Source organism: Larus michahellis, chromosome 2 (genome assembly GCF_964199755.1).
Source record: "Larus michahellis chromosome 2, bLarMic1.1, whole genome shotgun sequence".
Classification (NCBI taxonomy): domain Eukaryota; kingdom Metazoa; phylum Chordata; class Aves; order Charadriiformes; family Laridae; genus Larus; species Larus michahellis.
This window is the reverse complement of record NC_133897.1, coordinates 13812980-13827861: the sequence shown is the minus strand read 5'-3', so window position 1 is coordinate 13827861 and position 14882 is coordinate 13812980. Positions and strand designations below refer to the sequence as shown.

At 39.8% G+C, this 14882-nt stretch overlaps 1 protein-coding gene across 7 annotated transcripts in view; it reads right to left on the bottom strand.

Annotated features, from left to right (window-relative positions):
* Positions 1 to 13728, bottom strand: part of PFKP (phosphofructokinase, platelet) — a 48064-nt gene extending 34336 nt beyond the window's left edge. For 2 of the 7 annotated variants that reach the window (XM_074574198.1, XM_074574192.1), the window contains exons 1-2: positions 13149 to 13637; positions 4301 to 4374 (exon numbers count right to left, since the gene is read on the bottom strand). In XM_074574198.1, coding sequence (XP_074430299.1) covers positions 4301 to 4374; positions 13149 to 13233 — 159 coding nt within the window. In that variant the 5' untranslated portion in view covers positions 13234 to 13637. Of the gene's footprint in view, positions 1 to 810; positions 924 to 4300; positions 4375 to 10673; positions 10917 to 13148 lie in introns of those variants that run through there. The other 5 variants (XM_074574196.1, XM_074574197.1, XM_074574191.1 and 2 more) reach the window with 4 other exon arrangements.
* Positions 13729 to 14882: the final 1154 nt, after the last annotated feature.

The window sequence follows — 14882 nt, the reverse complement described above, 5'->3', positions numbered from 1 at the left end:
GCTGAAATTTACATGCTGGTCTTCCACAACATTAAGAGAAACAAAAGCCATAGAATTAAAATAGCTTTCTAGACATCTATAGGGAAAAAAAGATGACTGATTATAATTGAAGTATTAATAATTATTATTATTTCCATTTATCATTTTAGTTATTTAAACACTGCTTCTAACTTGGAGACTGAGCAATCCATTTTAAAGGTGGAAGTTAACTTGAAATATTTTATCAAATAGTTCAACACTGTTACAATCGTTTGGTTACTGAAAATTACTGGCAGATGTGAATACATTCCTTAAAAAAAGAGGACCTGTCAATTTACATTTTAAAAGAAAATCTCACTTAGACTCTAAAAATAGCAGCTTGGGTACTAAGCTACTAAAACTACAGGGGAAGAATGAAAAAAAGAAAATTGTCAAAAATACAGCAAGCACTATACTTGAAGATCAACCCCATTTTGTGCTTATTCCTTCCTCTACCCAAAATCTGAATTTTCAAAGATGAACAAGAGGAAATCTCTGCGGGTCGTATGTTCACAGGGTACATACGTATACACTGTAACTCCTGGAGGGAGTGGCAGAGACAGCAAACGTTGCTTCCAGTCTTAAATCTACAAACAAAAGCTCTCAAAAAAGAACAAGCCATCTTCTGGTATGTTACATGTGAGACATTGGGGGCTTTAACAGTTATTTAAGTTTACTTACTGAGGTTTTTTAGCTATTGCTCAACCGTGTAAAATACTAGCATCACTGAGTGCACAAACCACCACATAAAAGACATGAAGTTTTCCTCACAGAAATCCGTGACTGCCGTACCATTGCATTTCCAATGCTGGCCTCTTGAGAAAAAGATTCTTAATCAAGATGAAGAATCTAAAAGTCCCATAGCTTAGTAGTAAGAGCACGCATCCACTGGGAACTATGTGCTTCAATCCTGGAAAAAGGGCAGGTTATTTGTATTATATTTTATTTAAGTCCTCAGTTTCTAAAATGAATTGCCATAAATGACAGGCATCACTTTTTCTTCTCATTCTCAATTTAAAAAAAAAAAACAAAAAAAAAAACCCCAAAAAACAAACAACCAAAACCTGAAACGAAGAATAACTCTTAAATCACTTCTGATAAGTGAAAAAATTTAAACTAGCCTCCTAAATAGAGCAGCCTCGTACTTTTACATTTACTTCCATCTCCTAGATTTCCACAGCATGAGTGAAATAAATTCACCAGTATGCAAATTTTAATTCAGATTGGGGTAGATCTGAGGAATAATGCGATGCTAGTCAGTGAGGGTGACTACAGACTGTTTATATACTAAAATTAAATACCAAAAGATGTTAACCTGAATGAAATATGAAAATGGGCAACTGTACAGAGTAAGATTAATAGCAAAATTTTAAAATGTGCTAATTTCAATGCATTAAGATACAAGTTTTTCTTTAAATTTTATAGCTATAGAATTTAGTTTTATATATGAAGTCTATATTAATATATAACTATAATAAATTATAGGTTTTATATAAACTATTTCATAGATTTAGTTTTCAGATGGATTTGTTTCCCCCTCCCCCCCTTTTGGGAAACAGAGTATGTCCAAATAGCCCATGAATTCCAATATCTAACTGTTTCATTCTTTGGTCTTTGGCAAACCTAACTTAAAAAAGTCTAGAAAATTACTTATATACAGTTCGTTGTCGATCTTTATTTATTTATCTTGGTAATCTCTCTCTCATCACAAAATGAAGCATAATGGAGATAGTAAACAAAAGGTAAATAAGAGTTATTGTTTTACTTAGAATATGGAGCTACTTTTGGCCACAACTGCAGAAGACAGATGGTTTTACAGTGCAAAAGAAGTTCTTATGACAGAGAAAGTTACAGGAGAAAAAGAGCATATGACAATTAGAGCAAAGTAGGCTTGAAAAGGCTGAGACCTGTAACTCCATTTTTGGCTCCAAATAAGAAAACGCTTTTCACCTTTCAGACATTGCCATTTCAGGTTTTTTCTTCACTTTTTCTGAGCCGCTTCAATACAAGTATCACTTTACCTTGACATACGTGTGTCTAGTTAAAATGCCTACTCAAAATGAAGGCTAAAAATATACTGTTCTCATTGCTTAACACACTGAAGTCTGCATTTAATAATCTCTAATTTAGAAGGACCTTATTAAAAGTATTAAATAAAATAACTTCCAAGTATATACAAAAATACATCTCCTATGCACACATCATGCAGAGGCTCATAATAGGGATCATTAGTGACAAGCTTTATCCTAAGATTTTTACCTTCCATGACATTCGTCCCTGTATCTGTTTCCTATTTCAAAGTTCTGAAATTAAATAGTAGCTTCATTTCAAGGCTTGCAACAGTGTTTTTCTGAAGTACTTACATGCATTGTGAAAGAAAAGTGACTTCATATTTTAATTAACACAGTCAGAGAGGAAAAAAGTTTAGCATTCAGTTCTTCCTGAAACATAAAACTGTACCGACTAATCTAGAAGCAAAGATCTCTTTCAAAGCTATTACCCATTCTTTCAGTGAAATGAGTATTTTTCTCTCAAACTACGCTGTTACAATGAAGATAGAAAGACAATACATAATGGAAACTCAAAACTCCAACACTGACTTGATATTTACAATCAATTTTCATTCAGAAATATCTGTGACTTCACAATGGCAAACTAGCAATTAAGAGAGGAACACTAGCAATTAACAGAGGAACATGACAACTTAAATAGTGCATTTTTGCTTAGTTCAGAAAAACAGAAATATCCAAATTCCTCTGAAAATTTATCATTGAATACACTTTATGATATAAAACAGCTTCTAAAATATGACAAAAGTAAACATACTGTAAGATGAACTACAAAGATGGTAATTCTTAAGTTATACATAATTAGTAAAATAAAGTAAATTAAAGTAAAATAAAGTAAAATAAAGTAATCCAAGTTCTGGCCTTTAAAGACAGACCAAAACCCCTCCTTATTTCCAGAAAAGTATCTGACCCATTTCAGCAAGCCTGCAAAACAGCTGAACACTGAAGGAATTCTAGAGATTGGCCATGTAATTGGCACACAGTAAGTATTCAGAGCTACTTGCTGTAGCACTGTAGTACAAAAGAATTTTGGAGCACAGTGCTCTGCTTATTTGCATTTCAATGTACTTCGCATCTCTCTACTAAATGAACTATAGGAATAAGCAGACACAGAAAGAAAATAGATAAATAGCTACCTTTCAAAGCTAAACTGTATATTTTGCATGCACAAAACTAAAAACAAAGTACTTTCCTAGCACTTCTATGAATTCTACTACTCCATATTTTTATATTAAATATTAAAAATACATTTTGCTAGGAATATTGCCTACCAAGCTTTGCCCCATATCAAATGCTTATTATGATTTGTAATCACCTGAAACTTCTAAGGAGTTGTACAGGAATTCCAGCGTGAACAGAATGACTTCTTGATAAATATATTTACTGTATTGTTTAATTCACAAATCTTATAAAAACGGAAACTGTCCTTCAGGCAGAAGTCTAAATATAACTTCATCTTCCAGTAAGACATACACAGATAGTATTATTTTGGCATTTACATTAAACTTGTCTCATCATTTTTTCATATCAAATAGTTGTTACAGAAGTTAAGAATCCTCATGCACATGCAGTCATAAGCTTCAACCACAAAATTCTGATCATTGGACACACCACTGATGACAAAGTTTTTTTGGTGGGGTCTTTTTTTACAAGTTTGTTGACTGGAGTATTTTCGCTTACAACCTTCTACCTATAAGCCAGGAAAGCTGGCACCAGCCTGACAGTACTCTTATCAAAAACAAGTTGGATGATCTGTGATATGAGGACAATGGCACATCCTTATCATACCCTAGGAAAATGAACTGGGAGAAAGTCAAAGGGTTAAGAATTAGTAATTTAACTAGGTTTAGGAAGGTATTTATAAAGTACAATATTTTGGGTCAAAAATCTAACATCTACACAAATGCATAGCTCACTGCAGGGTGACAACCACCTTTGGTTTTGTTTTCTCAGTATTTTTAAGCTTCTTTCAAGCTTCACATGAAGGATTCCATATATTAAAACAATTACTTTTAAATTAAATAGTTTTAGCACATACCTGGTAAAAAGTACTTTTCACAAAAACAAAAAATATGAAATAAAACGTTGATATGATGAAAGGTAATGACATCTACAACATTTTTTAATTTATACTATTCAATCTACATGAGGTTTCCACAAAAACTCAAGTATCGTCAGAAGACAAATACAGAATGAATAAAACAAAAACTAACCTCATAAACAAAATACACTTTGGCTTTTACATAGATCCCCATGCGTACTACTGCGCGCACAGCAGCATTCATACCTGGGAAGAAAAAGCAAAGTCACGTTGTCATAGGTTATCCAATATTTTTTGTATACTATAAATTTTCAGTGTCTTTAATAAAAAGGAAACATGAATTCATTCCTAAACAAAGACAATGATTAGCATCTATTAAAACAGAAATTTGCTTAATGACAGTGCAATCAGCCCATGAATATGAAGGGTGTAGACTATTTGCTTTGCTACAATAATTATGTGGATGCCAGTATGTGTGTTAAGCAGAGATTAAATTGCTGCTGATTGTAAAACAGCATTGTAAAAGTAACAGCCACTAAAACAGAAAGTAAATTCATTTCACAACAATGTTTAGTTTTCTATTTGAAATGTAAAACATTCAGCCAGTTAAAATTTAGCTTCTCCAAAGGAGAAATTATACTGTAACAGTTCTTTTTCTAGAGCTTTCCACAGTAACGTATACACAGTATTTTGTGGGGATCACAGCCAAAGCTCCTGACATGGACGGATGCCCACGTAAAAAGATAGAAGTAGCAGTAAATTAACACAAGAAATGCTGCATGGACTCATTTGACAGAAGAGTGCCTAAATGCCACTTTGCTTCCCAGAATTGCAATCTCGCATTGGAATTCTCTGCTCACAGACATCTGACAGTTCATACTAGTGTAAAATCTAACAATTAAGTCCAATGGTCAACCACTTAACCTCCTGAGCAAATGGCACCTCTATATGGATCAAATGAATTTCTGTTATAACCCATTCCTTCAGATACTGTGTTACCTTACTCATTACTCGGGGAGTTCCCAAAAGTAATAAACTAATTGCTTCCATACCACTTAAACAGTCACAAGAGATTATGCAAAGCATGAGGACAGAAAAAGTTATTAGGCTACGCTGAAAGAAATAGCCTCGGCACATCAGTTGAAAAAGGATGCCAGAAATATGACGATACAAAATATTGGGCACCAAATCTTTAAATCTGTTGCACTTAATATCAAACTAGCAAAGTACTGTGTCAGCTCTGCTGTTTGACATAATTCTAGTTAAGTGTTTACCTGTCCTGAGATGTAAAAAGTCAGTAACTTGTGAGTAGACCCACAACACAGTGAGCCATAAGGATCTATTTCTACACTATCCACCACTACTGGAAAAAATACTAAGCTATAACAGCTTACCTGTCTGAATAAAGAATGAGACTAAACAAATCTTCTCAAAGATTTATTAACTAGGAACATACCAGAAAGTCCCTGAAATTGCCCAACACGAAACAAAAAATTAAAGTCTGACAAAATCAAAAGTTGCTTTGTTTTTTGTATAGATGTCCCTTAGCCTTAAGGTTTAAATTATGAGTAACAGTGTTTTCACATCAGTTCTGTATTAGGAAATAAAAGCAAGAATTCTCTCAGCCAGAGTCAGCCTTGCCTTGTGGCAGAGCTGGAAAAAGTTCTCAAATGCCAAGACAGCTAAAAGCACAGCTTTGGAACGGGGTGATGCCAAAGAGAGATTTCTCTGCTCTCATCTGACAGGCTGTACTGAAAAGAAAGTTAACATGCTAAATCTCAGATTAAAACACATCTACTACACAGTTATCTCCTCAGCGAAACAGTGATTTTCATAACAAAAAGAACACCCCCGCCCACCAGCCTCCCACACATCATCCCCTGGAAAGCTGAGACAAAGACCTTTGACTTTATAAAACTGACAGCTCTTCACGGCACTGCCATTGTCCTTAAACGGGGAAGACACAAGCACAAGCTACTCCTTTCATCAAAGTCCACAGCTTGCTTCTATTAATGCTCAACACGTGGGGGGGGGGTTGGTTTTTCGTTGTTGGTTGGAGGGTAGAGAGGTTTTTTGGTAATTTGGGTTTTGGTTTGTTTTTGGGGGGGGATGTTGTCATTGTTTGTAGAGTTTGTTTGTGTTTTTATCTCTAAAATAAAGAGATAAAAACAATTTTTTATATTATCCATTTGGCTGTGGATTTCTAGAAGAACAGCTAAAAAGTTCATTTTCTGAAGGGAAAAAGTTCATCCTCACCAGGTGAGGACTACTCAGAACTGTCCTTTTAAGAACCTTCTGTTTTTGAAGTTCAGCTTTGTCACCTCTCCCATTTGGCACCTGAGGAAAAAAACACTAAAGACTGTTTCAGGGATCTAATATATGTTCGGTTATAAAGACTCCGGTGTCTCATTCAGCACTAGGTCTCTGTATTCCAAATATCTAATTAGAATAAAGAAGAAGTATCTGTGATCCAAACAGGCTAAAGCAGAATACTTTGTTAGCAAAAATAAATATATAATAAAATAGGAAAACATTACAAATAAACATCCGTATGTCCACCAAAGACACATACTTGTCTTATCTGCTTCTTGCTCAGATTTCTGCTTTATTGGTCATGCATCCATGTATTTTAAAGGAGGGTAGTTACTCTGCTCTCATTACAAATTCTCCAGATCTGCCATACCTTTGTTATGTATATATTAGCCTACAAATGCTGATTTGGCTTAATGTTCATACTTCTTCTAAACCAGTGTAAAATATCAGCATTTATTTATCAAAATGACAAATCCATTAATTCTTTACATGTGAATATATTCATATTACAGCCACATACTTTCTTAGTGAATACTTTCCAGTTTCCATGTGTCTTACATGAAAAATTGGTAAAGTTTATAAGTTACCTGTAAGAAAGAGCAAAAGCCCAGGAAAACCCCCACAAATTACAGACAGAAAGCACCTTCTCCATACCACTATTGTAACTTTATAAGTTTATGCAACATACATTTTGTTATTATTTAGTGATGTATATTTTATCTCTTAATATAGAAAAGGGACTTGGGTGTTTATTGGCAAACTCCCAAAGAAGTGGCTTACTTTTCAGAAGGGCTGAAGACTGAAAGGTGTTATAATTTGATATCTACAAAATACAGTTAAAACACTAAAGCTTTAGATTTATACATGTTGGCTATCTAAATCTCATTACACTGCTTGCAGTGATTAAAGTATGTAAATACAGAGAATTTCATGAAGTCTCTGTGGAACTTGTCTAACAAAATGTTGTATTTGATTTTTTGTGGAGTCTTACAATGGTATTTGTGAATTACCATAATAACTATGAAATGTAATTATATGCTTATTACTGAAAAAGAGATTTACCAGGTTAACTGTGGATTTAGTCCTGAATAATAAATATAGCCTGATAAACGTATAGGATTAGAATAGCAGCTTCAAAAGAAAGCCACGAGTAAAACCAGTATTTTTTAATAATGTAAGAATTATTTAAAATCTTTCTGAGTTACCACTTCCTTTTGCCTTTGACAGAGGAAAAGATATATTTTGTGCTTTTGGACTGAGCAAAGATTAAGTAATTTGCAATTATTTACATGGCTTTACATAATGTCTGAAATTAATTTAAGAGTTGGTAATTTACTGTCCTTCTTCATATTGTCTATTCAATTGTCTTTGAAAGCAATAATTTTCATATCAGGGTTACAAACAGTACTGCAGAAATCTTTAAATTATTTTAAAGGCACTCCCTTCCCCAAAATAGTATTCCTCTCCCATGCCTACATCCTGTTCCACTATGCACCACTACAACAGATGAGTTTGAATAAAATTAAAACTCTACTTTGTGTTTAAGCCAAGTTTTACTCATATTAGTCAGCTAGACAGGCCTTTAAATAAATAACTGTAATGCTAACCATATAAAAGAAAAAATCAAAACTATGCATGTTGGACAAGCATCAAGAAATACTTAAGTACCACCAATTTTAAAGATAAACATTGGCTTTAATGCATGCTTAATGACTTAGCAGATATGTTTACGCGCTACCCTGAACAAAGATTCAGACTTAAAAGACTATATAACAAGACACACAAACTAAGGAAAATGTCTAAATATTACCAAACAGAAAGACTTTATTCAAGTATGTAAATGGATATATCAGTAATGATGTAAGAGCATACAATCTTCAAAAGGAAAGATGAGAAGCAGTCAAATACAAGAACTGACCAAATCATTAAGAAAACATTTTGGGTTTGTTCCATTTAGTTTTAGTTACATAACAGATTTTATTGCATATAATCACAATAATGATTCTAGATAACTGAAGAAAATACTATACAATTTTTCTAAACAGTAACACTATTAGATCAGAACATTCTACTGCACAAATGTATACAATATATTACACTATCTAGACTAAGTATATATCTCCTTCAAAATTTAAAAAAATATCTTAAGGGACTAGTTTCAATCATAGAATACACTAATTATAGAAGCAGTTCCTCCAAAATATTAAATACATTGAAACAGTTACACTCATTCATTAATAATTACATTCCTTAATTTTACATACAAATTATATTATAATATATATATGGACACCTATATATGTATTTTATATACATGATTATACACATAAACACTATTATTGGCTAGAAAAGGTGCCTTTTTGGAGGGCTAGAACTCAAAAATTCCTTGTGATGATCTGCAAATGACATAAAAGTTAACAAACTGTAATTTGGATGACATAAAAGGAGTGTGGGTTGTTTTGGTTTGGGCTAGTTGGTTTTTTTTGGAGGGGTGGGTGGGTGGCTGTCTTTTGGGGGGTATTTATTTATTTTATTTTGTTCGTTCAGTGGCAAAATTTATTTTTTCATAATACCCTACCAGGAAAAGATCAGTACATCTGTGCTACCATATTACATACGTCTTGTGATGTTCCTCAGAAGCCTGTAATGCTTCCAAGGAAGATCACAAGTGTGTAGATCTTTGCTTACAGAGTCATGGTCTGTAGTATTCCAAAACTATTGAATCCAAAAGGCTATACGGTTCTTTTTAGCTATTTCCAAGATCAATATTTGCTTGATTTGCAAGTTGTCGAAGTTGGGGTTTTTTTGTTCAGTTAGCAAAATTTCTTCTTCCAGTGTAAGATACCAGGACAAGAGCAGTACATGCCTTGAAATGCTGGGAAGCCTGCAATGTTTCAAACGTAGAGATATGTAGATCTTTACTTCATCAGTCATGGACTATGATATTCCAGACTATTACCATGTAATTCCTAAGTCCCTTACTTATGCTGTCTTCCACAACACTAAATCTTTGAGTTTATCTCAAAAATAATGTTGTCACATTCAAAGACAATAATCTTCAGCCAGTAAATTGGGCAACAGCTCGAAGTAGCCACAAACACATCGTTCCCTAACAGTACACAATCGTCTTCTGTCAGAAGCTTTCAGATGACATTGTTCCTGCTGTTGAGCCATACCTATCATGGTCCTAGAATAAGCAGTCTGATTGGAGGCTGTATGAAGATAAGTGACCTACGGCAACCAAAATTGTCTGTGGCAGCCACTGGCAACCAGCGTAAAATATAATCAGCATATTTCACTACCTGAAGCAGACCATGGCCAGAGAGTCCCACAAAGTGCAGACAGAAGCATGACTTAAAACCCATTTGTTTAGTCCACCTTTCTGAGCTGCAACCACTACAATTTACAAATAGTCCAGAAACTGAGCTAACCCGTAAGTCTTGAGAATCAATTGTCAAAACTTCTTTTGCTTCTCAAGGTACTTGTGATTATGGTGGAAAGTGCTTGTTTTACTTAACGATTTAAGAGCTGGCTAGCTAAAGGGATGGACTGCCAAGTTTAATACCTACATACATTAAGTGCACAAAATATAAATATTTTCTCCTGTGAAATAAATCACTGATAAATTCTTTAACTCCACTAAACAAAAGAATATACCTGTGCTTAAAAATATGGTGACTAAAACCATAATAGTTCCAGTATTGACATACACACATTCTATAGTCTTTAATATTGCACAGGTAGTAAAAAGGAAAAAAAAAAGAAAAACTACAAACATAACAAAAACAACCAACCAACCTTGCAAGGAAATACCACAATTGTGAGGAAGCAATTTAAAACTTAGTATGTCCTACAAATAGAAAGGCTTGTAGAATTTACATAATGCTACTTCTAAATTATTAAAAAGTACAATAAGAGCAAAAGCACTGTTTTAAAGTAATTTCAAGCATACTTTGTTGTAGGCTAAGATTTACAGCTCAATCTAAATCAAGGCACCTATTGATACAAAGATTCCATGTTTACTGGAGCACTAATGGGTGTTCTTTCCACTCAATTTCCTTTAAGTTTAGTTTGCATTACAGATATTCTGAAGTTTTTTAGTATCTAACTAATCAAATAGAAAAAAAACAACAACCAAACCCAATACCAAACAAACAAAACCCCAAACCAAAACAGGAGACTATAACTTTTTTTTTTGCCTACTTCAGAGTTAGTAGTTTTGCCTCACTTACAGTTTGCTTGAACATTTTCAAACAGCTCTGCAGTAATAGCATATTTCCTTCTGCTTATACTTCACAACTTCACTTCTCTCGCATATTTGCCCTACAGAGGGCAAATGACCTTGACAGAGCATGACTCATTCTGTCCCTTGTTTAACTCCTAAGCTAACATGCAAACAGACCTGAGGTTGCATGTTTTACACATCTATACTGTTACCGAGATAGTAAGGGTTATGAACCTCAAATGTGTTGTGTAATGCAGGTGAAACGATCAAGTTCTAAAATGTGTTTTTCTTTTTTTTTCCTTGTTCTTCTGAGTTAGGACAATGCTGCCTACAAAACGACTTGGAAGGCATCCAGTTTACTTTGTTTGGTCTTTGTGACAACCTCACTCCTCAGACAGCAACCTTCACAGGCTGTTACTTTTTATCCCTCCATGCAAACATGCTGCAGTTGCAGTCTGACAGATAATGAAGTCTAGATGTTGCCCGTGGATACTGCAAGTCCTTTAAATGCTTTCATTCACATAGTGGCAAGAGCAGATTAATACTTTATGAAAAGAGATACATCTGCTGCGGCATTATATAATGTCCAGCCACGCGGAAGCGGGCAGCAGGGCTCAGCCTCTTGCTGAACACGCTTGAGGCAGTGCCCTGTCACACTTTAAAATTAAAATGGCTATTTGGCGCCGAGACCATTAAAACAGAGATGCCTTGATTCACGGTCCCTCCCAGGATCACTTAAGAGTGGAACTGGTGACACTGAGGGCAAACTGTAGATAAAACTTGAACAAGTGTAACCCTACCCAAAAGCAAAAAGATAAGCCATTTACGGGCATCAACTTGCATTTTCTCCGAAACTGCAACGTTTTCCTCTCCGATTGGTATCAAATCCCTCCCGCCCCTGACTAGAAAGAGTTTCAGATAATCCCAGGTAAACCCCGGGGCTCCCCGTTATTCCAGCGGGCGGAGGGAGGATGCTTCTCCCGGCCCGGATGACGCAAAGAGGCGGAATCTGCAGCGACTCGCAGCGGATCACGTACACAGCGGCGGCGGGAGGGAGCGCGGAGACACCGGTCCACGCACGCCGCCACCCCACGGAGAGTCAGGGGAGGAGGGAGAGGCGGCCGCAGGCACCCCCTCGCACCCCGGGCGGAACGCCCCACCCGTGGGGGCCCACGTAAAAAGCTGGTGAAAATGGTCATGAAACTACCGAGCCCGTACAACCACGGAAGAGGGGCTTCCCCCCGCATTCTCGTCACAAAAGCGAATGAGTGCCGTTTCTTCTTTAAGTGATAGTACTTTAGAGAGACTCACGGCAAAAAAAAAAAAATAAAAATAAATCGTAATTTAAGGGCAGGAGCTAAAATCAATCATCACTACACAACTCTCCTGGCAAAAGCAGAGCAAAAGTCCACTCAAATAGCATGGAGCATTGCATATTTGAAATCTTAATTAACTGAAACTTCCAGCTATTAATATATATGAGATTTTCTGGTATAAAAGGGGAAACAAAAGTGTAGGAAAACATGACTGCACGACTAAGTCTCCCGCGATCAAAACTCTTTTATTTCCTCCTAATCTTAATGTCTATAGGTCTTTTGTTCACTCTGTCCGGTAGCCAGGACTCCCTCTACGCTGAAGAGACTTAAGGAGGTGAAACACGTTTCCAGCATACTCCTACGGAGCTAGGGAGTAAACTACCATGTGAGCTTTCTAAATCATGGGTAGGAACACAAAAGCGTTCCCGGTGCCAAAACGAAGCGAAAAGCAGACGAGGCGAGGGCTAGCAGAGCCCCAGCAGTGCAGCCAGCCTCCCACCCGCCGTGCAAGGCAGCACGACCTCCTCCCCCGCTCACAGCTGCCATCCGCCCTCCCTCCTCACTCGCCTCTCCCCACCATCTCCCGAGGAGCGAAGACATTTTGGTGGTAAAAAGTTATTGGAGCGTTTCTACCCTCTTCCCTGCCAAGGCAGGCTGAGAGGAAGTGTGATGAGACAGGGAAGGAGGATGAGGGTATGTTCGCAGCTCAGGCGCCCAGGCCGCGCAAAAATCATTTCTCTTTTAAATTATCATAGTAAGAGAGGCAGCTCGAAGGCCAGCACGGAAAGAGGATCCCGAGAACCACGGCGATGTGCTGTGCCCCACTCCCAGACACCCCTCCTCTCTCCACTACCATGTGCCCCGTGCCGGCACGGCTTCCCGCAGCCGCCCCGGGGCGGCCCATGCTTCCTGCTCCCTTCTGGCAGGCGCTGCTACACCCACCGGCTCCTTCCCCAGCATGGGCGCCCTGCCCGCCTGGGAGGCCCTTCGAGCTCCTGCCTCCCTCATACCATCCCCCGAGGGGCTCCTCACCCTCCCTCTCCGCTGTCCCCATTCCCCACCGCGCCCGCAGTTTCCTCCCCCCCACACACTCCCTCATCTTCTGCCTCTCCTTCCCCTCCTCCTCCTCCCCACACGCTCCCGGAGGGAACGGCGTGAGCGGCTACCTTGGGCATCGCCGCCGCTGGTCAGCACCCCGATGGCCTTCCCGGTGCCCGACAGGTTCTCGAAGAACTTGGGTTGGTGATCCATGCTGTTGTGGGGGCGGCACCGGCGGGCGAGACGGAGCGAGGTGGCTGCGGGAGCCCCTGGCCGCGGGGCTCTGCCCGGCTACTCGAGGTACGCGCTCCGCCGGATCGACTATTTGGCCTCTGCGGAAAAAAAAAAGAACTCGAAAAAAAACCCCAAACCGGTGTAGGCGTGTATTTACAGACGGGTATATTTCTATAGGAAAGAAAAGAAAAAATGAGGGGAGTGGGCGGCCGCGTGAAAAAGCCCGGGAAAAAAAAATTAAACGGTGAGGAGAGAGCGGAGGAGAAATGCAGTGTTCACATCACCGCCCGCCGCGCCGCTCCCCCCGCCGCCGCTTCCTCTCCCCGCTCCCGCTGACAGGGCTGCGCGGCACCGCCCGGCGCCGCCCTCCAACGCCCCTGCACGAGCGGCGGCTGACGGGCAGGCCGAAGGGCCAATGAGGAGGCGAGCTGCCGCCCCGAGCGGCGGCCGTTGCGGCGGGCAGGGCGGTTGTGTTCGGAGGCGGTTGGCAGGTGGGGCGGGGGGAGGTGGGGCGAGGCGGCGCGAGGCTGAGTGGGCGGGCGGCCCCTCGGCGCCCTGCCCCCGGCGGCGCCTGAGGCGGGGGCGATGTGGGGAACATGGCGGGCGTCTCGGCTGGGCGGCAGCGGAGGGGGGAGGGAGTTCTGCCGGGAAGAGTTAACTCATCCGCCGTAGCGGCGGAGTAACACCGCATGTGCAGCTGCGGTTGCCCCGGTCAGCCCTTTCCGCGGGAGATCTCCGGCCGCCGGAGCCTTGCTGGGGCTACCGGCAGGGTCCCGCGTTGCGGGGCTGGTCTCTGCGGGGTGAGTCGGGGTGTGCCTTGCGCTGGTAGGGGGCGCCCGGCCCGGCCGGCGCGTGTGAGCCCCGCCGCATGCCCGGCGGGGGGCTGGGCATGCGCGGGTGGGAGCGCCCACCCGTCTCTGACAGAGGCTGCAGTGGGGAATCTGCCTCCAGGGTGCCGGTGTCTCACCGCCCGGTTCTCGGAAGGCGGCTTGGCCTGCCCTGTCACGCTCAGCTGTTGCTCAAAAGGCTGAAGTGGGTGAGAAACGCAGCACCGTCTGTGAATGCAGAATAAGCGAATAGAGTTACTTCTGCCATCGTCTCGCACGTTTGTGTCACAGGGTCTGGTCCACGTCTGCCTTCTCAGACAGGGAACCCCAAAGGCCTAGAGCTCAGTTCATTCTCTTCTTGCTTCTCTCATCCCTTCCTGGATATATCTTGCTGCTGTGGCATCCGAAAACCATGCCAGATGTTCAGGGGCAGGTAGGAAAAGGAAGTTACAAAGGTTGAGTTTAAGGGAGCAACAAAGGTAAAGCAGTTGGGAGAAATTACTGTAGGTAGGAATCACAGTCTTTCTGCCTTCCCTTCTGTTGTGCACTGAGTGCTTAGTACTGGTAGAGTACTAAACTCACTGTATTGTAACACGCCGCATTGGAGTACAACAGAACAATTCTGTTGATCATAGCAATGTGTGTAGTCACAGTAACAGCTTAAGACCCCAATTTTGTTAATTTAAGCAAATAAAGCTGTGTTATCCCATATACAGGTCTTTGTGGTACATAGCTAAGTAAAAGTATTTGCAGAATCAGGGGCTAAGTTATTTGCCCAAAATAATAAAGCAAGTCAGGGAG